This window comes from Gastrolobium bilobum, unplaced genomic scaffold (genome assembly GCF_033153095.1).
Source record: "Gastrolobium bilobum isolate Gb01-03AN ecotype WA unplaced genomic scaffold, APGP_CSIRO_Gbil_v1 utg85739, whole genome shotgun sequence".
NCBI classification, from domain to species: domain Eukaryota; kingdom Viridiplantae; phylum Streptophyta; class Magnoliopsida; order Fabales; family Fabaceae; genus Gastrolobium; species Gastrolobium bilobum.
The window spans coordinates 27,143-53,539 of record NW_026898657.1 but is presented as its reverse complement, the minus strand read 5'-3'; the positions used below and the strand labels follow the sequence as shown (position 1 = coordinate 53,539).

At 37.1% G+C, this 26,397-nt stretch overlaps 2 protein-coding genes and 1 non-coding gene across 3 annotated transcripts; 1 reads left to right on the top strand and 2 right to left on the bottom strand.

Moving 5' to 3' along the window:
• Nucleotides 1-2,195: 2,195 nt before the first annotated feature.
• LOC133318113 (uncharacterized) lies at nt 2,196-2,904 on the top strand. Its single transcript, XM_061520057.1, has 2 exons — nt 2,196-2,201; nt 2,293-2,904. Exons 1-2 carry the CDS (start codon nt 2,196-2,198, stop codon nt 2,902-2,904), a joined length of 618 nt encoding a protein of 205 aa, XP_061376041.1.
• Nucleotides 2,905-6,322: 3,418 nt separating this feature from the next.
• LOC133318112 (germin-like protein subfamily 1 member 7) lies at nt 6,323-7,120 on the bottom strand. The gene is made up of 2 exons (XM_061520055.1): nt 7,000-7,120; nt 6,323-6,870 (listed from the first exon to the last, which is right to left on the bottom strand). The coding sequence occupies exons 1-2, from the start codon at nt 7,112-7,114 to the stop codon at nt 6,323-6,325; spliced, it is 663 nt and encodes a 220-aa protein (XP_061376039.1). The 5' UTR covers nt 7,115-7,120.
• A 15,983-nt stretch (nt 7,121-23,103) lies between these two features.
• On the bottom strand, nt 23,104-23,209 carry LOC133318114 (small nucleolar RNA R71). Its single transcript, XR_009752428.1, has one exon. It is a non-coding gene; the product is annotated as a small nucleolar RNA R71 (small nucleolar RNA).
• Between the last annotated feature and the right edge of the window lie 3,188 nt (nt 23,210-26,397).

Below are 26,397 nucleotides of genomic sequence, written 5' to 3'. Positions count from 1 at the left end.
TTTTGAATTTTGAATTTGAATTTTGAATTTGAATGTTTGAAAGTTTAAATTTGAATATTTTAATATTTGAATTTAATAATTAAATTAGAATTGGCTATGAAAATTGTTTCATTACGAAAAAGGATAAGAAAAGATCTTGTTTGAAAAAGACAAGATAAGATCTTGTTGGAACATAACAAGATTAGATCTTGTTGGAACATATCAAGAGAAAATCTCTTGGACATAATCCAAGGAGATATGGGGCGCTAATATGGCTGATGATTAGTCATCAGTATCAGCTCCAGAAGATACAATCTGTTGAGAGATTTTGAGTGATTTGATTACTCAAATGTATCTGGTCATTATTTAGGCTATATGGGGCGCACCATATAACTGATTATATGATGATTTATGATCAGATATTTGATTAGGTTTTGAACCTAATATATCATAAAGATATGATAGGATGTTGTTGGCAAGATTTGATGAGATTTGATTTGCAACAAATCCTATTCTCTCTCTCTTTGATGGAGCGCCCTTTTGGAAGGGATTTTTATTGATTAAAAATCTGATTTGTTTTTAACAAATAGGCTCCTCTTGAGCGCCTCTTTATATATGTTTCTTCTAGTGTTTTTAGAAAACCAACCAAGCCATTCTCTCCTAATTTCCTGCGCCACTTTTGTGAGGTTTTCTCTCAGAAAACTTCACTCTTCCAAACACTTTTACATAGCCTCCTCTCATCACACATTGAGCGAATAGCAAGCCTCTTTGTGGTGATCAATTGGCGGCTTTACTGGGAGGAGTTCCTGTATCTAGACGCAGGTGGTGTGGATCAACGTTAGAGGGTCTGAACCCTTCAGACGTACATTTGATCGTCTTGAGTTTTTCACGAACAAGGTATGACATACGTCTTAAAGTATGTATCTTGATATGCATGTGTATTCCGCTTGCGGAAAAATTTTGTTTTTCCCCTCTCACATGCTACGGCCTTCAAGGCCCTCTTTTTACTTTCATGTGGTACATGTTTATTGATTTATATTTGGTCCATATCAGATTGTGATCTGCTGTGATTGGACTTTGAGCTTGTGGCATTGGATATCTAGCTTAGAGGTAAGCTTTCGTGTCCTCGGTTTAGCCATGTTGTGGTTCCACCATGTCCCATGGGGATATGGTATATGCATGTTGTGTTACATGCTTTTGATGTTTTGGAAATGCTGTTGAGCTATTGTATGTTAGTGCCTTGTTGATATGCATGGAGGTGTTCCACCTATACGGTAAGCATGAGTATGTAGAACATATAAGAGGGTGAGGCTGTGGGTAAGATGCAAGCGGTATTCCTTGTACTACATGTAGGGAATAGACGTATTCCTACATTTCTCTGGACAGTAGATAGTGATTACACACATGCCATAGATATCTATTGCACTATATAGTTTTGGAACTGATAATGATATAAATGCTTTTAGAACTTATATTGCACATGTAAGTGAGCTTGGGGTGGAAGATCCTTGAGGACCCCTTGTCTTACTGAGATTTCTTGTTTAGAGATCTCACCCCAGGTTTGGGGAATGCTTATTTCAGGGTCAGGTAATGTTGAGACCTCAGGCGGCAGGGGGCCGGAGCTGAGTTAGATTGCTGTTATATTATGCTGCCATGATTGGATGCTGGTTATGCATGCTGTTTATATGCTTATAGCTTCAGTTATGTTTATGGAGTTTTATGTTGAGACTGGTTGTTTACTATGTTTATTTGGTGAGCATGGGGATTGTCCATGACACATAGTATTGTTATGTCTTGATTATGTCTTGAGTCTTTTGGTGTTGTAATAATGTATCAGGATATTGTCCGTATTACGAGATGTAATACCGTGATGTAGATACACACTTTATTTATATATTGAGGTATTTCAGTAGACGTCTTATTGCAATTTACATACGGGCGTTATTTTATGAAATTGATTAAGTAATCAAGTTGGTAATTGATAATGACGTCATAATTGAAAAGAAAAAGAATATTCCGCATTTTAATTAAGCACCTCTTAAAACGATGTAATGTTAACATTTCCGGGTATACACGGGGTGTTACAGTTGCTGTGGATTATGTTTCCAAATGGGTGGAGGCTGCTGCCTTACCCACAAATGATTCCAAGGTGGTAATTAAATTCTTGAAAAAGAATATTTTTACCCGATTTGGAACTCCAAGAGCCATTATAAGTGATGGAGGTAAGCACTTTGCTAGTAAACAATTTGAAGCTCTTTTAGCTAAATATGGAGTAAAACTTAAAGTTTCTACTGCTTACCATCTACAAACAAGTGGGCAGGTGAAGTTACAAATAGGGAAGTTAAAAGGATTTTAGAAAAAGTAGTGAATCCTTCATGGAAGGATTGGTCCCTTAAATTAGATGACTCTTTGTGGGCCTATAGGACAGCTTATAGAACACCTTTAGGCTGCTCTCCTTACAAGCTGATTTTTGGCAAAAATTGCCACCTACCCCTAGAGCTTGAGTATAAGGCATATTGGGCTACCACACAACTAAATGTTAATGCCATTGCTTCAGGAGAAAAGAGGCTTCTCCAACTTAATGAAATGGATGAATTTAGATTAAATGCTTATGAAAATGCCAAGTTGTATAAAGAACAAATGAATAGATGGCATGATAAGAAAATTTTGGATAGGAAGTTTGCAGTGGGAGAACAAGTCCTGCTTTTTAATTCAAGATTAAAATTCTTCCCTGGGAAATTGAAATCTAGATGGTCTGGTCCATTTAAGATCACTAAGGTACATCTTCATGGAGCTGTAGACATCTTGAGTGAGAAAGATGGTAGGAAATTCAATGTTAATGGGCAAAGATTAAAACATTATTTTGGAGAGTCCATAGAGAGAGCTGTTATTTCAATATCTCTTTGTGACCAGTCTACTTTGTAAAAACAAAAACAGTGACAAAAAGTCTAGCTTAAGACTCTAAAATTAGCATGTTTTGTTATGTTTGAATTATTTTTCCTCTGTCTTTGCTGTTCTGAGTTTGTTGATATTTTTTTATGCATTCCATTTAATGTTTAAAATATATATATATATATATATATATAGTTGTTACTGACATTCTCATTTCTTCTGTTTCAGGTGTTAGTGAATCTTTTTGTTGATTTCTGGAAGCAGATCCAACTTCAGTTTGGGGGAGTGGCCTGAGTATCAACTTGTTTTTATTATTGCTATTTTATTTCTATTTTTTTTGTAGTTTCAATTTGCTGTTTTTGTTTAAAAATTTATTTTTACTTGGCATCATGGTTAGAAAGCATATCTTGCGTAGTGGAGGACCTCACAGTCCAAGGCTTACACCACACACACCTGACCCTGAGAGTTTTTCCCTCTCATCTTTCACATGTGAAAAAGCAATAGTAAGGTTTGAGAAAACTATGCTTGTTAGGGACCCCACCCCTGACAAGGGATTTGAGGAAAATGCCTCTTATCCCGAATATGTGCATGAGGTAGTTCGAACCCAACATTGGGAACAGTTCTACCTGCATCCTAAAGATGCTGCAAATGTCAATGTGGTGAGGGAGTTTTATGAAGAGATTCTAGATAAGAGTCAAACTGTAGTAAGTGTTAGAGGTGTTAAAGTGTCCTATGACCCCAAGGCTATTAGGGAATTTTTTTCCCTACCTAAGGCCTCTAAAGATGAGTTTGAAAAGTATGCAAAGAAGCATGACCATGATTTCATGGTAGAGGTATTAAAGGTCATAGCTGTCCCTGGGGCTGAATGGGACATAAAAGACAAGAACTACACTTTGCAGAAACACTTTTTAAATGAAAAGGCTCAAACCTGGTATCACTTCATTAGAGCTAGACTGATGCCCACTACCCATGTGCATTTAGTGACTAGGGATAAGGCTGTTCTGTTGTGGTGCTTATTGGCTGGAAAGCCTGTGGATGCTGCTAAATTAGTATTCACGGGAACTGGAGCTTGTGCTGGAGGTAGAAAAGGCAAGCTCCGGTTCCCCAGCTTCATATCCCAGTTATGCAAGAAAAAAGGTGTCTCAGCAAATGCAGCTGATAAGTTCTTTCAAGTGCGTGAGGCTATCACTGTTCAAATCATTAATAAATTAAAAAAAGGCATTGCTGAACCCTTGGTAGAAGAGAAAAAATTGAAAACAGTGTGTAAAGAAAAATTGAAAGGGGTGGTTGAAGAGGAGAAGACTCAATCTTCTCCTCCAAAGAAGAAAGGAAATTTTGTCCCTTGTGCTGAGAGTTCTCAGAGGCAGAAAGCTGAGAATATTGCAAAGCACCTTGAGACTATGGGTCCTCCCACTGAAAACCATTTTCCACCTGGCTGGCTTCACAATGATCTGGTTCATATACACAAAGTGCTCTTACAAATGTAAGATCATAATAAAAAAATTGACTTGTTGTTTCAAAAAACTTATGATCAATTTTATTCTTTCATGTATGATAGAACCAGATTTCATGATTATATTGTAGAGAGGGACAGAGTGTTGAATATTTTTGAAAAACACTTTTGTGAGTTTCCCTGGTTTGCCTTCACTACCTCAAGATTTAACCTGGCCACCTTCTTCAGTGTTTGTTGATCCTCAGGTTAAAGAAGTCATGGCAAGAGCTGCTGGTAATCCTCCTCATCCTCAACCTACAAGGGAAGAGGCAACTCCTCAACCTACCAAGAATGAGGACACCTCTTCTAGCTTAAGGAAGAGGGGAAGGCCGCGAGCAAAAGCTGCCATGGAGGAAGTTAGTGAAAATGAAGAAGAGGAGGAAATAGAACAATCTGAAACAGAATCTGAGGTTTTGGATAAATCTGAGTCTGGTGACTCAGATTATCAAGAGGAATAGGCCAGAACATCTTTTGGCCTCAGGTTACACTGTTTTAATTGCAAATTTTTTTTTTTTTTTTTTGTAACTTGTGTGAGGCACAACAGTGAGGACACTGTTGAAGTTAAGTTTGAGGGAGAATAATATGTCTGTTGAACCATGTATGCTCTAAGAATCATTTGTTGTTTTGAGCTGTTTTGATTAGGATTTATTTGCTGTTTTGCTGAACTCAGTAGTTGCCATGTTGCTAGTTTTTTTTTATGTTTGTCTTAGTTGTTTGCTGTTTTGAGAAATGGAAGTTTGAGAATGAGAATGGATTGGGGATTGTATGGTGTTTAGCAGCAAGTGATCTGTATCACAACTAGGCAGCTGAAAGTTTGAAGAAAGAAAGGAACTCAGGGCAGTTGTGTGAATGAAGAGTGACATGAGTGTTTTAATGGTTGAGGGGTAATGGCAGTGAGAGATTGAGAAATTGAGTTGATTAATACAAAGTGTGAATTTTAATAATAGGCAAGTGAGATGGTGACTAGACCCAACACAGTGAATCATTGAGCCTATACATTCATAATTTTTTTTTGATGAGAGGTCTTCACTGGGGTAGTGAGGCAGAACTTGCTCTGATGCTTAGTTGAAGAAGTGTAGCACTGGCTTGAATTTAAAATGATAAGGGCAAAAAAAATTTGTTTTGTTTAAACCACTTTTAAACCCAAAAGCCATCCTTACATCATCATGCATTGAAAACCCCATGTTGAGCCTTTAACCTTTTCTTCTCACATACCCACATCTTACCCTATCCCACAATCTACCACGCCTCTTAGTTATGATGGAATTGGAAAAAAAAAGCAAGACATGTTGTTGGCTGCTATAGGAAGTAAAAACCAGAGACTACTAATAAATGAAAAGTTGGTTTCATAAAAAAAGAAAAGAGTTGCTCTTAAAAAAAAGTTGTCAAAAAGAGAAAAATAGCAGTCAAAATAGCAGCTATTGTATTGATTGATTAAGCTTCAGGATTGTGTTTCTTTTCCATTGTAACTAAGTTAGCCAAGTCCCCACAAATTGTCCACCTTCACCTTGTCCTTAATTCATTATATTTAACAACATTACAGTACATATATACCTACGCAAATTGTAATGAATTACTGAAGTTCTGGCTTTAAAGGAAGAATCCCAAAATTCCGATAGTAACGACTAGCTTGGTAATGCTAATTCGTTAATCAATTATCCCATAAGTGTAACCATTTACTTGCAATCAAATTTAAATGATCAAGAATTTACCGAATAAAAAAATCAACACGAGAAAGAGATGGGCAGAATAAGGTTCTTTTATTAAGCTCTCAATAATAATGCATTACACCAAATTCAAATAAATAAATAAATAAACCTATGTTAAGTAACATGATCCATATGCAATCTATTTATTAGTTGAAGAAAATATTTGGAGAAGGTCAATAATACAAGGCAATCTTAACGTTGAAATCAATCATTCAATTGGAATGAAATGGGCACCATTCATGTTTGCAAACTAGTTGTTGTTGTACCAGGGTTGCTTCTGAAGATAATCAATTACGTTCTTGTCCACTTGGAAAGCTTTGGTAAGAATATATGGAGAAATAGGAGGATTTGATTTAAACAGAGCATTTGCAATTGTGATAACTCCTGGATTTTGGCTACTGAGAGCTGCAATGGCCACAGCATTACCGTTTCCCACATTAAGTTGGAAATGAATGAGACCAATTGGGAACACAAACACATCACCCTTGTTCAGCACTTTTGTGAATAGACGATTGTTGTCTTGATTTGATGTCACAAATCCAACAAGGAGAGTGCCTTCAACTACTATAAGGATCTCTGAGCCACGTGGGTGAGTGTGAGGAGGGTTTAAACCCTTTGGTGCAAAATCAATGCGAGCCAATGATATCCCAAGTGTGTTTAGTCCGACTAGTTCAGTAACACTCACTGGAGTCACTTTTGAGCCGAGTGGGTTTCTAGTATTCCCTGGTTCAACATGCTTGAAGAAATCTTCAGCCGTGACAAGTTTTGGGTCTTTGCAGAACTTTCCATTCACAAATACTGCAAAAAAACAAGAGAATGTTTTAATAACAAAGAAAGTCAATTATATAGTTATTCATGACATGATCTAAATGTAAAAATAAACTTGGAATTCGAATAGTAAGACTTATGAAGAATGTGTATACATACCATCGTTGGGGTCATTGGTTGCCACACAGAAATCTTGCAGAGGGCTGGGGTCATAAGCATAGGCAACAGAGGATGCCAAAGCTAAAATGGCAACGAGGAAGTAGACAGCTTTCATTTTGCCTCTTACTATTACTCTTAATGATTCTGCTTAAGTAATGGCTTGTGAGAATTAATTGAATTATGTTGCTTGTGAAACTTTATATTTATAAGGAGGAACCGTTGAATTGTTCTGCAGTTTCTCTTTACGGTAATTAGTTCTTTATATGATGATGAACCATTCTTGACCAACTACCCGCGCACTTGGTCACTAGTATATATATATTCACAAGGCAAGAAAGTGAGACCATTTCTGATTGGTCGTGTCAACAATTAATTAAACAATTGCAATCCGAAATTCGGAAATTGTAAGTTGTTTATGTGTAAGTTGTTTTTTTACATTAGTGAAATATTTTTTTTTGGTAGATATTAATTGATGTCCGATCGGTTTCGAGTTTGTGGTCAAGAATAGGAATTGAGACTCGACTAGTAAATTATTTGATTATAAGGAACCTGTGTTTGAAGATGATAATCACCGAATTCATTAATTGTTATCATATATCCTTTGACTTTTTAAAGTCTGTGTTAATTGCTACGGGCCTTCAAATGAACCTTTCTGAAGGAGATAATAGATATGAAGCAAAACGCATATGATAAGGTGGGACTAATGAAATGAAAATAGTTGTAGAACTCTAGTAATTTTTCCTTGACCGTGTCCGTGACTTCACGTTACCGACACTTCTATAATTTCAAAGACACGAGGCCAATATATTAACGATTATTAATTTTACGAGATGCCAAAATATAAATAGAAGGTTTTCTCTATTAGCCAAATTAAGGCGGTTTGACAGCTTCAAAAATGGGTAAACAAACTCACCATAAAACATATTATCCTCTTCTCTGGATAAACATTGACCCGGCCCGGTATAACAAATATGGACATTTACAAGTTGGACGTGTGAATATACGCGTTATGAACTCAACTAGCATTTCAACTATCATTTTTTTTAAAGTAAATATCGAAATTGGTCCCTCACAAAATACTCGATACCTATTTTAGTCCCTAACAAAAATAAACTAGCTGAAAAGTCCCCAACAAACACGAATATATCCCACGTTAGTCCAAAACAGACGGTGTCACTGACAATGCCGATGTGTAATGTTAATGCGCATGCTGACTAGGGGTGTAAATAGACTGGGCTAGGCTAGGCTTTGGCTTAAATAGGTCAATCCTGTGTAAAAAACATTGGGTATGGTCTGGTCTATTAGCCTGTGTTTGCTCCAAATTACAAGTCTGGCCTGACCTATATACAAAAAATGAAAGCCTTGGCCTAGGCTTGTTAGCCTGTTTAAGCCTATTAAACATTTAACAATTAAATGAATAACTAAAATAATATTATTTTATTATTCAAAATTATTAAATAATAATATTATTTACTATATTTTAAATAAATAATATGATATAGGCCGGCCTGTAGGCTTATAGGGCTCACATATACACACAAAAAAAAAAAAACCTATGGCCTGTTTTCTAAATGGATTTTTTTAAAAGCCTAGGCCAATTCTATTTTACTACTTATAAAAGGTCAAGTCTGGCCTAATATAGGCTAGGCCGTAGGCCCCTGTAGGCCGGCCTAGCCCATTTACAACCCTAATGCTGACTGCCATGTTGGAGGTGGAACGACGTCGTCTGGAGAAAAGACATCCACGTTGCTCAGAATCATTTGGCTAAACCCAAAACTGCCCCTCACCTAACCATTGTTCACTTTACCATCTCCCTCTCTTGAAAGTTCGACGCTCCATTGTTGAGAAGGAAAAAAAGTGTTCTGTAAACATTTCCATGCGTTTCGATTCCAAAGTGGTTCAACAATCGGAAGGAAGTGGAGGAAGAAATACCCTTGGTTTGGTGCGAGGCTCAACATTCCGTACAAAAAAGGTAAGAGACTGAAAGTATTTTGGAACACTTTTTTATTGGTCTTTGCTATTTGTTGTCTGTGGTCCCCATGGAGTTTTTGTTGTTTAATGCGTGTTTGTTTCTGCATGCTCAGTGGATAATGTGGTCCATGTTTCCTTTTAGGGTTTAGAGTAAAGAAATGTCTACCGGGTGGTGTGGTCCCTGTATGAGCAAAGTGGTCCATGGTTGACCCATTAACAATTAAAAACCGCATGGAAATTGTTGAAAAAATCGCATGTTCCATTTGTCTGTTTGTTTATTAGTTTGTATTGTTTAAGTGGTCCACATGTTTTGCCTTTGTTTTATGTGTAAGTACCCTGGTTTTGAAGTAGTCATTGGATTAATGAAAGCTACATTTTTTTTTGGTTTGTACAGATGTCTAAATATATATTGATTGTTTATCATCATGGTGGTATTTTAATAAGAGATGAAGATGGACTGCTGACCTATATAAATGGGATAGTGGACTCATTGCCTGAGATGGATATTGATTACTGCAATATCCATGACCTTGACACTCTGTTTAAGCAATTTGGGTATGAAAAATACAAAAAGATAATGTGGTTAAAGCCTGGTGAACCCGATTTGGAACAAGGCCTCATACCACTTAGTATCGATTCTGATGTGTGAAGCTGCTTTAGGTAATGGCAATGAGATACATGTATACTTTGAAGACTGCATTTCAATTCTTGAGTTTGGTTCACCTGAACATGACAGTGCAGAGGATAATATGGTTAATTCCACATATAATGAGGATCATGCACAAGATGATGATGGGGTGAATTCGGATCATGATATTTCACATGATCTTGGGGTCCATTCGGATCAGGAGATTTCACATGGTGATTGGGTGAATCATGAGCAAGAAAGTGCAGAAGATGGTGGTAATTCATCCGAACATGAAAATGTAGATGATGAGGTTGCTTCCTCATATTCAAATTCATATGAGAGTGTAGAGGATGAGGCATACAAGCCTCCCCCAGGTGCTGAGGACCATTCAGATGATGAGGATGAACAAATTGTACCATTGGTGGCGGGAAAAGGCATGCAAAACAAACCCCAAGGAAGAAGGCAGTCAAGAAGGATGCCAGCGTTGAAGACTCTGAATCTGAAGAAGTTGATGAAGAGGAAGACATAATGTCATTTGAAGAAGAAGGATATATCTATCTTTCTGAGGAATTGAGGACTCCTCCTTCAAGTTATGATGATGAAAATGTTATACCTGTATTGCCAAAGTTTAATGAACAAGCTTCTTTTGGGCATGTCTATTTAGAACTAGGCATGGAGTTTTTGAACTTGGAGCAATTTAAATGTGCAGTGAAAGACTATAATATTAGTCTTGGGAGATAGTTTATCTGGGTTAAGAATGACAAGGTCAGAGTAAGGGCCAAATGCAGTATTGAAGACTGTGAATGGATGGTGTATTGTGCCTGGAACACCAAGCTAAGCAAATTCCAAATAAAAACATTTAACGAGACTCACACATGTTGCAGAGTATTCCAGAATAAAAGGGCTACTCAAGATTGGGTTATAATTAATAATCCAACCTTAGCATATTTAATTATTTATTAATAAAATAGACACTGTGAGAATCAAACTTACAACCACTTGGTCACATAGGTTTTGATACCAAGTAATGCATTAAATTTAACCCAAAAGTTAAGTTCTTAGATAAAGACCATATTATCGGCTTTATATTATACTAATAGCTAGCATTCTTAGTGAAAAATTAAACAAAGCTAGGAGGAAGTATTCTATTTATGTAAAGGAATTTAATGTTATAGTCTGAAGCTTGAAGCATTGGAGGCACTACCTATTAGTATATAGATGTCCTGGAGATTATCTTAGAGTCAGATAGAACCATATACTTCTTTATTGTTATGAATAAAAGTATTATTTATCTTGTTTCATATTATATGTTTACATTGAATATGAGTAATTGGATAAAGCCCTTGGAATGGAATGGGTGTTTCATTGAGGATCTGTGATAGGGATCACGATCAAAAGGGCTCAATGACATTACATGTCCATTGTCAGAATTATATTCCTAGTCTAAATACATCAGGAATGGGCATTGGTGATATCGGGTAAGACTAGCACGACTCAGCTACTTGCATAGAGATGCAAGGTAGAGTCCTTGTGAGCTGTGAAAATGGAGATGTCTTAGTTGACTCGTGGGTAGACCTATTAGAGAATAAATCTCACTTAACTGACCCACCACAGGACACTACAAGGAAATATCATAGATACTATCAATAGGTAATATCTCTTATTATTTTGGTGTTTCTTTCCTTAGACCTGATGTTTTCACATAGACCTATGCGTTGGAAGGCCTGCTTTGATTGTATACCTTGTCTTCTTGAAACATGGAGACTTGTAGGTATACTCATGGGCATATTCCCTAAGGACTCAAGGTATAACACCTCGTAGTTTCAAAAAACTTAATTATAGTTAAAATAAGGATTAAAGGGTAAATTAGTGAAAATCCTGGGTTCTGAGTCAAAATACGTAAAAAGGGTAAAACGGTAAATTACCAAACACGTAACCCTAAACAGTAAAATGTTAGTATAAGGTCTCAAATGGGAAAACTAACCTTGGAAATGGATTCAGAATGAAAAATTGAATGGTTAAGTAAGTTTCTAGAAATTTGATGAATAGTGTTTTTACAGGGTAAAAATACAATGGTAAAACTGCATTGAAAAACGTGTCGAGTGAAATTTGAGCTCTAGATTTGAATATAAGTTGGATAAGGTACATAGCACTAATAATTTTGGTTATTGATGAAATTTGATGAAAATTAGGGTTTTTAGGGAAACGTGCCAATGGTGCACATATCAGCTTAAAACAGTGATTTCACCGAATAACCGAAAAACTCCAGATTCATCTGTTCAAGGGTAATTAAAGGACTTTGATGAATGTTAAATTTTTGGATTTATGGATATTTTATGAATTAATTGGAGATTAGGGTGTTAAATGATGAGTTTAAGTACTTTTTGTCATTTAGTACACATTGGCAATCCTTGTGCTTAATTCCTATTGGTTGGTCACTTAAGGCTGTGTCTGGTACAAGCTATCTTAGGAGATAGATAGGCATTGGAAATTTGGGAATCTAGTTATACCATGTTTGGTTGAACAGATTTTAAAATTTTCCTACCAATATTATTTCCCTAGCCATCATGTTTGCATGTAAATTGCACCAAATTAGATGCCCTCACAATCCCACTTTGGATGTGGTATTTCACGTTGTCTAGCTAAATAGCACAAAAACTAACATTTTGCTGACGAACATACAGTCATCTTATCTCACCAAATCTAGCGCGCGAATCCGAATATCTTCTACAAATTCTAATTGTAGACTTGTCTGACCATTTTTTGATATCCAGACTTACAGCTCACTTTTTGATATCCATAGATGCACACATTTTTTGATATAAAAGGGTTGTTTTTGTAATTGCAACTCATTTTCCCATCAATATTTTACCTCCAACCAAACATAGACTTTATAAATTTCACCTAATTTTCCCGGTAATTTTTTTTCCAACCAAACAACTTTTTTTACATTTTCCTACCAAACTTATTTTCCCACCATTTCTCTAGTAAATATATTTCTCCAGTATTCAAAAAATTTCTCCTGAACCAAATGCCCCTTAAGTTCATAGTGTTTGGACAATTTTGAGTCACCTTCTCCCCCTCCAATCAGTCAAAATCGTGGGTGCCCTCCTCCTCCATGGGTGTAGGGTTTATTTTTCACCTAAGCTTTCTTCCTTGATTTTGAGTGAGTTAGAGTGCGTTTTAGAAAAAATCTCCAACACGAAAGTTGTTCCCCTTGGTCTTGTGAACATTTCTCCTCTTGAGTGTTTTTCTTGAAAAGCATTATGAAGTGAGTTATGTCCCTTAGAAGGCCACGATTTTTATGGATTTTGGAGGTGAGAAAGTTATTGGAAAGTTTGATTTCTTGCTTGGGATTCCCTCTTGGGTTCCTTGTGAACGCATTTGTGGTAAGTATTCCCAAATCCATTGAGCTTTGTTGAAGATTTGAAAATGGGTATGGAATTTGAATATGTGTTGGTGAGTTTGGGTAGTTGGAGATCTCAAATTGAAATTGTGTATTATATAAATGTGTCTTAGAATGATATTTTATGATGATTAAGCTCATAAAATTTATTGAGGAAAATTTTGGTAACTTAGGAAAATTTTTGATGATGATCTTGAAACTTTGTGAAAATGGATTGTTGTGTGATTGGGAAATTGAGTTGTGAAATAGTTGTAGTGGTTAATTATATGATGTATGATGTGTTTAATGTGTGGAATTAGATTGAAAATCCTTTGGTGGCAAAGCATGTAAAATTCGGCCATGTGAGGGAAAAGTGAGGAAGGATGATGCAAAGTTGGTATAATTGAGGTTGTGGTGGTTTGAACCAAGTTTAAATAGGTTGTATGATTGTGTAATGCATGGGAATTGGAAGCAAGATCATTAGAAGCTCCTAGGTGTGGATTTCAACCTAAAAGGAGAAATTTAGGAAAAATGATGTTGAGTTATAATTTAATGAAGTTGTGGACTTGAATTGGTGTTGTGATGGGCTGAGGAAGCAATAGGAATGTTGAAAGAAAATTAACAACATGAAAAGCAAAAATTGCCATGATGGCCGAATGGGTATTGTGTGTGTGGGAAGTGTTGTGTTTTGCATTTCAACTTGATGTACAAGTGAATTGATGATGCTATGTGTGATCGTTGTAGGTTGCCTCCTACAGACGTGATCCTTGAGGATTGAGCTTGGTCGAGTGCCTTTGGTCCTTGACCAAAAGGATTTGGGTAAGTAATCGTGTAACTTTGCATGATTGAGTTTATGACCAATTGAGTGGTCTTTGTGATACTAATGAATATGAGAATGACCTTGTGTAGAAATTTCTAATTGGATTAAGTTACGAGGTAACTTGCATTGAAGCTACCTAGCTTGGGAGATTCAAGAAGGTAATCTATTGGTACTGGGTTAATCTCCGTGTGTGCTCCACCATGCCTATTGGGGTAGTGGTTGGAAGTTGTATGTTCAATGATGTGATTATAACATGCTCATGTACATATATATATATATATTGGGTACATAGAGTTGTACCGTATCTCTGGCCAGTAGATAGATTGTCGTATGGCGTTGCAGACTTCCACTGGATAGGTCTCCTTAGGGAGTTTCAGGTGGCCTGGGGCCGTGGAGATGTTATCTATTGAGGAGCACTCTAGGAATGTCTCGGGTGTATCGAATGGTGGGCGCCTTGAATGATGTTTCGTGAACACATTCTTGGATGAGAGCATGTAGGCTATATGCCGAAGCCAGTAGGCCAGATGTTGTGTGGTTTTGGCTATGACCATTCCAGCTTCATCGTATATTTTCTCTTTATACATCCCTACTTCTCTAAATCCCTTGCTATATCCATTTGTTGTTGTGATTCATTGTTATATTTAGATCTGAGTGAGCCATTAGGCGGAGTGATCCTCCAGAATCTCTGGGTTACTGAGATATATTCATATATTTAACCCCGCGTTATGGACATTGTTTCAGGTGGTTGGAGTGGGACTGGAGCTATAGGCAAGAGGCTCACGGGTTGAGCTTGTGGAGTTAGCGTATTTTGTATTTTGGGCCACTTGGCGTAGGTTAGACTTAGAGCATGAACATTGTATATTGCATTAGGGATTTGTATCATGCCTTATTTGTTCATTGATAAACCCTTGGTTTACCATGTTTTTAGGCTTAATTATGTTTGATATATATCATGAATTGCGTGGGAATAAGGGTTTTATACTGTAAAGTCACAATAATTGATTATCTTGCTAACATGTTATCATAATTCTTATGTTAAGGGATTTTTGACACCTATTATGGCTCTTTGGAACCAAAAGAAGACATCAAGTTGAGTTGGAGCCTCATGGAAACAAGATTTCAAGTGTGTACCAGCTGTAAGAGGATGTTTTGGCGTCCATGAATCATGTTTAAATGCTCAAGATGAAGAAAACACCAAAATCCACTGGAGGAGAGCATTTTAGCGCCCAACAGAGCACTAAAAGGCCCTGACAACATCAATTTCCCTTCGAAGAGGATGTTTTAGTGTGCAACAGCATGCCAAAACGGCCAGTGGCAGACAGCAATACACATCAACCACGTTTTAGCGCGCAAACAGCACTCTAAAACGTCCATACGCGGTCAAAGCAACTCCAGGAAAAGATTTGATCAAGATATGTAGCAGGATTCTATAAGATACAAGAAGAAACACATCAACCTTGATTGAGATAAGATATAACTCCAATAAGATGATGTGATGGAAGATCACAACAAAATTTAAAAGCTCAAAATCGTCAACCAATCTCCAAGATATCAAATGCAAAAAGGAAACAAAGATGAAATCAACCACAAATCTGATATGGTTTCATTGGAGATTTAATGAAGAATATAACCCCAAAAAGCTATAAATAAAGAGCTTGGGGTCAAGACTCATTCACCAATTAAGAAACAAATTGACAATTACAAAGAGCTTGAAGGAGGAATCCTGTTGCGGAGCGCTGGAACACTGAGGAACCAAGTCAACATCACACTAATGGAGGCTTGTGGTTCTCTTTTCTTTATTATTTCTTTTCAATTCAGTATGCTAGAGTAGTCTTTTATATAGTTAAGGGTAGATGGAACCCAATTGAATCTTTATGTTTATGAATTAAATTGTCCCCGAATCCTGTTCTTTTTATAATTGAATAAATTATATGTTTTTAATATTTTTTATGAGTTTGTTCCTTATAGAATGGTTTTGGGGAATTGTATGACAATAGGGATGTTGGTGCATGAACCCTGACTTGATAATTTATCATAATTCTTGTGATCTAGGAATAGGAATAGGAATAGACATAGGGTAATTATGCAATCTTGTAATTCTTGATCTTAATGCATGTTTTCTTGGGGAATAATGGGGAACTAGATTTTTTTCAAGATTACATAGATTTATGGTAACAAGGAATTTAGCCGTAATTAACTCAGATAGAATTGATTGGCAATATATTAAGAAACGGATTCTTGGCTATTTAATTCATAACATATTGAGGATATTAGGGGAAGTCGAAACCTTAACTACGCTTGTTTTAAATCTTAATCAAACATCTTCTTCATTCATCCTTTTAATTCTGAATTTTCATATTGCATGCCTTTACTTGTTTTTAATTTTAAGTTCTTTGAACCACAACACTTTTCATCTAAATTCTCTCAAACCAAACCTTTGATTGTCCAACTAAAACGCAATTAGCGAACTAGTGCTTGAAATTCTGATCCTCGTGGGAACGATCTCGTACTCAGTACATTTTATTACTTTCACGATCGGTGCACTTGCCGAGTCGCTATCAAGTTTTTGTCGCCGTTGCCGAGGATTGAATTCTTCAACATTAGAAGTAACTAATTAAATTTTAGATTGGACGTTTATTTTTTTTGCATTTTAAGCATACCATAAAAACATTTTCTGCATACAAAAATTCTGCATATTTAATTTTCTGCATTCTTTTCTTTTCTATTTTTTTTTTGTGTTTCCTATTTTTCTGCACATCTTTTCAAATCTTAATTTATGTGAGGTACTTCTAACCTGCGACTCTTGCAGTTTGATCCTGAGATAGAAAAGACAGAGAGGAAACTTAGGAAAGATGCAAAAGTAAAGAAAGTGAAAGAAACAAAAGCAGCATCAACTTCTATGGAAACAAAGGAAAAACCAAAAGAGGAACCTAAGGAAAAACCAATGGCAGAAAACAACAATCAAATTGTTCGAAGGACATTGGGGGATTACATGACCCTAGCTCGAGCTCCACAGACAGCGAGCATTGTTAGACCCAACATAAAGGCTAACAACTTTGAACTGAAGCTGGCATTACTGCAACTGATTCAAAAAGAACAGTTCGCTGGAGGAAGCACAGAGAACCCCTATTGTCATCTTGATGACTTTTTGCTTTACTGTGATACATTAAAAGTGAATGGAGTTTCTCGTGATGCTATATTGCTCAGGCTATTCCCATGCTCACTGAAAGATGAAGCAAGAGATTGGTTGCAGTCTCAACCTGAAGGAAGCATAACCAGTTGGGATGACTTAGCCGCGAAATTCTTGGCCAGATTTTTCTCAGCTTCAAAGATGGCTAGGCTCAAGGCGGAGATCACACTTTTGAACAAAAAGAAAGCGAATCTTTGTACGAGGCTTGGACACGATTCGAAGGATTACTCAGAAAGTGTCCTCAACACGAAATTGAAGCATAGGAGAAGGCAAGAATCTTTTTCCAAGGGATGACATCCAACACAAGAACATTGGTAAATGCCGCTTCAGGAGGCTCGTTGAAAACAAAAACTCTTGAGGAAGCACTTGAATTGTTGGAATCATTAGCATCTCAAGAATTTGACAATGCTCCTGCTCCAGTTGCACCAAGAAGATCAGGGATCATGAAGCTTGAAGGCTATGATGCCCTCTTAGCCCAGAATGAACAAATGCTACAAATGCACAAGAAACAACAAGAACAATAGTAATAACAATATTTAAGAGATAACAGTATGGAGGGTTTAAAACAATTTTAACACAAGGAATGAATCCACTATTTCATTCTTAAATAGTTATAATCTTCACTCAAGACTTAGGCATTCTGCATTTGTTCAGGTCTTTTCACTGCCAACTCTGATTCCTTAACTCATGGACTAAATGGCTCACAAGTTTTCATATTCCTATGGCTCCCTTGACTCCAACAGTTACTTAGGACAGGACCTTTAGTGAACGAGGTGGTCCTTTATTCCTAAGGCAACCAGCAATGTTGTTTCCACAACACTGCCTTCCCCCTCTGGTTAAGCTGTCTGAAATCCCTTCCTTATGGAAGTTCCTTTCTCAGTATGTGTTCAATTTCCATTGATACACAATGAATATATCTCACTTAACCAGAGAAATACAAAAGCTTCAGTACAAGAGTTTTGAAAATAATTCTTTAAGAACTTCACAGTTTTTCCATTCCACAGATAGCTTAGCCCATGGCTACTACTTTAAACATAATTATTCCAAACTGAAATCCCATAGACCCGAGATTCAGTTTAGAGATATAGAGTGGAAAAGAAGAGAAATAACACGTATATTTAACTGGAAACAGATTAGATTACAATAAAAAGAAAAATGGAGAATTATGGTTGTTGCTCGTGAGAAGTCTCAAGTGGGTGAAACAAAATAGAGAAGAAGTTGTTGTCACTTAATTAATGCTAAAACTATACAACTGAAATGTAAAAACTATAAAATAAACTAAGTGATCTCTTCTTAAGGAATTCAACGATCTTCTTCGTGCTGGAACGTCCTATTTATATGTAGAAGAGTGAATGGCAAAGCTTGTAATTTTCCTGGAGTTGTTTTCTTGACTGCATGAAAAGGGCGGTGTGAACAGTGCTCAGAGGGCAAGTTGCTAGATGAGAAACTTATTGTTGAGATTTGTTGTTTCTTTTGCAGTCCCTCATGCCTTATTTTTCTCTTAGCCAATGAGAACTCTTTATTCCCTGCTGTACACGTTTCTTTGTGCTTGATTGTTGTACCCCTTATGCTTTATGGAAACTTGTAACATCCCGAGCGCTGACGAGGGCGAGGAGTGATCGCCGGTGCAAAGAGGCACGGACAAGGAGTGGCTCCAGACAAGCTTCCAGCGGGGGGTTACATGCATGAATGAATCGAATCGACACCCGGAAGAGAGGGATTCCAAAAACTGTGCAGGTATGAGACTGCACAGTTTGGGATAGCTTATAAGAATTAATTGGTACTACCTATACTAACAAGATGCATCTGCTTTTCGGTAGCCCGGAACGGAAGAACTCCATAGTTAAGCGTGCTTGACTTGGAACAATTCTTGGATGGGTGACCTCCTGGGAAGTTTTCTCAGGAAGTGTGCGAGTGAGGAAAAAACACACTGAATAGTCTCGTGTTAGTATGTGGGGATAGTCGTTGATTCTTGAAGTGGTCGGGCGTTACAAAACTTCTTTTCAACGTTTCCTGCAAAGTGGTCAGAGAGATTGAGTTAGTGGAGCAGGTGTATTTAATGCTCCTAATCTGTTCCCGTTTTTCTATATTTTCCAAAGGATTATGTCATCATCTGTTCCCCACTGTGTTTTTGTCATAAAGATATAAAACATGTGTTTTTAGTGCTAAAGTTGCTCATCAGGTGAGGGAACAAATGGTATTTTGCCATCAAAATGGGCTTAGATGAGAATGAATTTTCGTCCCATCAACCAGCTTTGAACCCCTTCTTACAAGCATCAAGGTAAATGTACATTCTGTCAAATATTGGCAGTGCTTGTGGAATAGGTTGGGGGTCACTTGCATTTGGCAAGTGGATCCAGGGTTGCTTTTCAATAGCTCTGCAAGATATTCCCTTAGTTTACCATGTGGTTCCTTCTCACAACCTTCAATGGTGCCTTTGGCTTTTTTCAGAGCCTTGCTTACTTTCTTCAGATTTAAGTGAACATTGTATTCCTCCTTCATGTGCTCAAATGCCTCTGACCTTGACATCTTGACCTTGACCTCTGACCTTCATGTTAAAGAAATATAATATAAAATTATTAATATAACTTTCACCTAACCACTTAAACTTTTAGGTTGGATTATTAGCATTACATATTTTCTCTATAATTTTCTCCACAAATTTTTTTGACCATTATATCCATTATCTCCAACATTATTTCCCCATAATAATTTCCACATATTTTGATGTCATTATTTCCAGCATGATTCACCCCATAATTTTCTCCACAGATTTGATTGTGATTATTTCTATTATCTCTAATATATATACACATATCTTATTTCAATTTTAAGGTTTATTACTATTCTCGTTTCTATGCACACACAATCATACTTTACAATGGAAGACCTCTGCGCTCCTCCAATTAATATTCTAAATTTTGTCAGATAATGTTGATGTATAGGATAATTACAAATTTTAAAATATAAATTAATCTATCTCTTTTTTCTTGTACCGTTAATGTTTTTTCTTCTCTTATTCAACTTATGATCATGTCTCCTTCTATTTTATTTTATTTTTTCCATTTTGGTAAAAGGCCTCATGCTAGCCCTGGCCTTCTTTTTTAAATGTTTTTTCAGAAGTGTGACCAAAAGATGATTGGTTTAATCGGAATTAAAAAAAAATAAGGGGAAACATTTGTTAATTAAAAATGAAAAAAAAAATGCCAACTTGATGATTCTGGCATTAACAAGTTTGAATCTTGTGTGGTGAGATAAGCCCATGAAATGTGACTTAGAGCATGTGATTTGATGATAAAATGGGAATGAAAAGAATATCTTTGTTAATAAAACCCCAATTATTGCATTGAAATGATGATTTCTGATTTAGAGTATTAATAGGCTGAATTTATGGTATTATTTTTCCAAGCTGAAGAAAGAAGAAAAAATTGGGCCAGTCATTGGTTGATCAGAAGCCCGAAAGAAGAAAAGGGAGAAAAGAAAGAAAGGAAGAAAAGAAAAGAAGGGGCCAGATGAATCAAAACCCAATCAGTGGCCCAAAGAAGAAAAGAAGAAAAGAAGGGAAACAAGGGAAAGGTTCAGAATAGTGAATCTGAAAGAGAAAAAAAAGAAAAAACCCTAGCAGCAGACCGTTCAAGTGAACCCACCGCCATCTCAAGCCCTCCATCACGGTTCTTTCTTTGAATCGAACAATCAAACCGAAACACCCTCTGATTTTCACTCAAGACACAGAACCCTAACCCTACTCACGGTTCATTTCTTGAATCGAACCAACCACAACACAAACCCTACCTGATTTTTGTGCAACGCAGAAAAATCCAAACAAGTGATGAGCTGGAGGTCGTTAGCGGCTGGAGCTGCTTTTGTGTGCGTTGCTAAATCGTGCAAAGGACACCCACGATCGATTGGAGCGAGGAGCGTACGGTTGGAGGAGCTGATTTTGGAGCAGCTATAAAGAAAGGGAAAAAAAGAATTTCGTAGGACACTTTTTTTCCCTATGTCTCTTCTCTGGGCTGAAATTTGTTTTTCTGTTCTGAGAATATTTTGATGTTACTGTTTCTGCTTTGAATATTTTTAATTTTTGTTTTGTAATTTTTATGAGCACGGCTTCAGGGCTATCGGCTGTTGATAGCTCCGCAGTTTAGTTTTCGTACATTTTAAAGTTCATGTTTTTATCATGTTTGTTTGCTGTAATTTAGCTCGTCAACCTGTGGTGATGAGCTAATTTTTCTGAGAGTTGGGTTGAAAGAGTACCCGGAACTCACTGTTATTGGATGATGTTTTAATGTTTACATGGTTGTTTTTCAGCTTGTTTACTGTGCATGTTTATTGCTGAGTTTGATTATGTGAAGATCACACATAGTCAGCTCTTAGTGGTGTGAGATTATTGGGAAATAACTCACACTAGACCCCACTCTGAGCACATGGAAAGTTGAGAGAAAAATCTCTCTCAATGGGTATGGCTTCAGGGATGAAGTTACTCCCATGTAACTTGTGAAAATGGTTCTTCAAGATCCTATGACAACAGTGACATAGTATGCCAACTATTGGAAACAACAATTACCTTAGTATTTTCGTTAAGCTGGGAGCAATTTTTGTTCTGTATTAAAGCATCCCAATGACAAATGAGGGAAGGGGAAAATGACACTCAACTCACTTCCAAATACTGTTTTAAAACCAATTTTTGTCTCTTGTTATTTTTTGTGAAAATCTGAATTTATTTTTCTGTTTCTAAACTTAAAAGAAAACCATTAAAAAAATTATTTTACAAGTCTTTGAGTTAAGTCATTTTTCTAGGCAGTAGTTAAAGAACCTGTCACCAACTAAACCATTGTTTTAAAAAAGAGAAAATCACCACAAAAACATTTTCAGATCTTTAGTTGAGAAAAGTAGTAGCATTTAATTTTATTTGTTTTTTATTTTTAGTTCTTTTAGCAATTACCATCTATTTCAAGATAAAACGCAAAGATCCTTATGGGAACGATTACGGGGACTCACAAAAGCCCTATATTACTTGTTGTCGCGTATACTTGCGCGTATAACTTGCATAACTGTTAGCAAGGCAACAAGTTTTTGGCGCCGTTGCCGGGGAACGAAGCGTACATCATCAGATTTCTTTGTGTGATTGCTATTTCTGAACTATTTATTTTTGCTGTTTTAGTATATCTTAATTTGAATTCTGTTTTAGTAAATATTACTGTAGTTCGTGAATATTGGTAGATTAAAATTGTTGTTTTGTTTCATATTCTTTTTTGTTTTATGTCATTTAATTTTTTTTAGTCTAGTGTTTCATAATTGTTATTTTATTTCGTGATTTTGTAGTTTCAGTTTTCTTTTATTATTGGTCTCATTCTGTTATTTTGGATTTATCAGTACTGTGTTACAGTTCTGTTTGGTTGAGAATATTATTGTGAACTGTCTTGGGACTTTTCTGTTTGCAGGTTCTTGTTTGTTTATTTTTTCTTCTTTGCTTTTTTTTTTTTTACACAAAAGGCTGATTAGTAATCTAGTTGTTTTAACTAGTCAGGTTACTTGTTTTAGTTAAAAAGGGTGCATGAGTGTAACTCCACACCCGTTCATAGATTCATTTGACCCTGAACCTGAGAGGACCTTTAGAGTTAGGAGAAGAGCCCAAAGGCAAATCCCAATCCCAAATTTTGAAGAGATGGAGACTGTAGGAAATGGAAATGATGGGGTAGGAGGACCTGCAAGGATAGAGAACCCACCAATAATAAATGACAATGATAGGTCCATGATGGACTTCATCATACCTGTGTTGGATGAGTTAGATCCAAGCATTGCCCAACCTGTTAATGAAGTACCCTTCAAGCTAGAACCGGTGATGTTCACCATGCTCCAATACATGGGGCAGTTCCATGGTCTGTTGATGGAAGACCCACACAAACACCTTAGGAATTTTATAGAAGTGGCCAACACTTTTAGGAATCCTAACATCTTAGATGATGTACTGAGATTGAAGCTCTTCCCTTATTCACTGGCTGACAAAGCTAAAGAGTGGTTGAACTCCCTTCCATTTAACTCCATAACTAATTGGCACACACTAGCTGAAAAATTTATAATGAAATTTTTCCTATCCAACAAGATAGTGCAAACTAGATGTGATATCACCAACTTCATGCAGAAGGATGGTGAGACCTTAGTGGATGTGTGGGAGAGGTACAAACTCCTTCTTAAGCAATGCCCCAACCATGGTTTACCCTCTTGGGAAGTGTTGCAGACCTTTTACAATGGCCTAAGTACTCAAAATAGAGCCTTAGCAAATTTTGCTGCTAATGGCATGTTTATGTCCATGTCATTTAACCAAGCCCATGAGTTGTTGGAACAAATGACTCAAAATTATGCCCAATGGCCTGAAGAGCGAAATCAGTCTAGGAGAGTGGCTGGTTTACATGAAATAGATTCGGTAACAGCCCTCTCAGCCAAGTTTGATGCACTGTCCACTTTGGTGAGATCCCAAGGACAAGCCATTGAGGCAAAATTGTCTCAACCTCAAGTTCCAATACCTACACCTCATGTGCCAGTGACTCAACCTCAAGTCAATGCAGTGAACACAGGTGAAACGTGTGTTTGCTGTGGTGGGCCCCATTTGTTTGGTAGCTGCCCATCCAACCCAGAATCTGTTTATTATGTAGGGAACCAAAATAGGAACCAAAATAATTTTCCCAATAACTTTAACCAGGGATGGAGGCAGAAACAACAACCTCAATATTTCCAAGGGCAAGGGCAGCAAGCTGGCCCTTCTAATGCCCAAACCAAAATACCTTTTCCTACCCAGAATTTCCAACAAACTTCAAGGCAGCAAGCTGTTGTTCAACCTAGTGAGATGCCTATTGCTCCACCTTTTTCCTTAGAAGCTTTGTTAAGGGAATATTTGGTTAAGAATGAGACTAAGCAAAACAGTTTGGAACTATTGTCCAAAGTATTCCTGCGTCTTTGAGGAATATAGAATCCCAACTAGGCCATTTAGCAAACACTATGAATACCAGACCTCCTGGTACTCTACCTAGTAACACTGAAGAGCCTAGGAGAAATAAAGAGCAATGCAATATGATAGAGCTCAGAAATGGCAGATCTGTAAATCAGCCAGAAGCTATGATTAGACCTTCCACATTAAAAAAAAAAGAGAAGAGGAGAACATGCAGAAAGAAAAAGATGAAAATTCTGAACCTGTTCAGAATTTTATTGTTCATGACAGCCCCAAAGGGGCTGCGCATAGTAACCCCTTACCCATTCTTGTTGAATCTGACAATCAGACCCCTATAGATGAGCCTTTAAGGAATATTTCCATGGAAAAGTCCATGCCAAGGGGTCAAGCAACCAAGTCAAATGTTGAGACACCAGTTGTCAAAAACAGACCCCCACCACCTTTTCCTCAAAGGTTACAAAAACAGAAGCAAGATAATCAGTTTAGGAAATTTTTGGACCTCCTAAAACAGTTGCATGTCAACATTCCATTTGTGGATGCATTGGAACAAATGCCCACTTATGTGAAATTCATGAAAGAAATTCTTTCAAGAAAAAGGAGGCTAGAAGTGTTTGAGACTGTTGCTCTTACACAAGAGAGCAGTCAATATTTGCTTAGTAAGATACCTCCTAAACTAGGAGACCCAGGAAGCTTTGCAATCCCATGCACCATAGGAGACCATTATATAGGCAGAGCATTGTGTGATTTAGGTGCTAGTATCAACTTTATGCCTCTGAGTGTGTACAAAAAGCTGAAGGTAGGAGAGCCAAATCCTACCACTGTCACCTTGTAGTTGGCTGATAGGTCCCTAGTTTATCCGGAAGGGAAAGTAGAGAATGTATTGGTGAAGGTAGATAAATTCATTCTACCTGCTGATTTTATAATCTTAGACTATGAGGAAGACCGAGAGGTTCCAATTATTTTGGGAAGGGCTTTCTTAGCCACTGGTGGGGCTGGCATAGACGTTAAGGAGGGTGAGTTGGCCATGAATGTGAATTGTGAGTAAGTCAAGTTTAACATCTTGAAAGCCATGAAATACCCAAGAGACATAGAGGAGTGTTCTAGGCTGGATATCATTGACTATGTGGTCAAAGATAAATTATTGCATGAGTCTTCATTAGACTCTTTACAAAATTCTGGTTTTGAGGGTCTAGAAATCAGTCAAACTGATTCTGAGGAAGTAGTTAAGTGGTTAAATTCCAGAACTTATGTGGTTTGGAAAAATAAAAATGTTGAGTCCTTGGAATTAGCAAAGAGAGGGTTAAAACTTCCTAAGCCCTCAATTGAAGAGCCCCCTGTGATAGAACTCAAGCCTCTACCTAATCACCTTAGGTATGCTTACTTAGGCGAAAAAGACACCTTGCCTGTTATAGTGTCCAATCTGCTCACTGTGTTAGAGGAAGAACAGTTGCTGACTGTTTTAAAAAAATTTGGCTATAGGTTGGTCTTTGGCAGACATAAAAGGAATTAACCCTTCCTATTGCACACATAAAATCCTTTTTAATGACCCAACCAGCAGCTCTAGAGAGCAGCAAAGAAGGCTTAACTCAATCATGAAAGAGGTAGTAAAAAAAGAAATTATTAAGTGGTTGGACGCTGGGATCATTTATCCCGTTTCTGACAGTAACTGGGTTAGCCCAGTACAGTGTGTCCCAAAAAAGGGTGGGATCACTGTTGTGGAAAATGAAAAAAAGAAGTAATACCCAATAGGACTGTCACTGGTTGGAGGATCTGTATGGACTACAGAAAACTCAACAAGGCCACTAGGAAGGATCATTTTCCTTTACCTTTCATTGACCAAATGCTAGATAGGTTAGCTGGTAAGAAATATTACTGTTTTCTAGATGGCTATTCAGGGTACAATCAAATAGCCTTAGCCCCTGAGGACCAACCAAAGACCACTTTTACTTGTCCCTATGGCATCTTTTCCTTTAGGAGAATGCCCTTTGGGCTGTGCAATGCACCAGCCACCTTTCAAAGGTGCATGATGGCCATCTTTACTGACATGATAGAACAGTTTGTTGAAGTCTTCGTGGATGACTTCAGTGTCTTTGGGGACTCTTATGAAGAGTGTCTGGGAAATTTGGGAAAAAACCTTGAGAGATGTGAGGAGACCAATCTAGTCCTAAATTGGGAAAAGTTCCATTTTATGGTGAAAGAAGGCATTGTATTAGGACATAGGATATCCAAGGCTGGGTTAGAGGTTGATAAAACTAAGATAGATGAAATTGAGAAGCTGCCACCCCCTGTTAACATAAAGGGGATAAGGTCTTTCCTTGGGCATGCTGGCTTTTATAGGAGGTTTATAAAAGTTTTTTCCAAAACCTCTAAACCTCTTAGCCATTTGCTGGAAATTAACACCTCATTCCATTTTGACGAGTCTTGTCATAAAGCCTTTGAGGAGCTAAAACAGAAATTA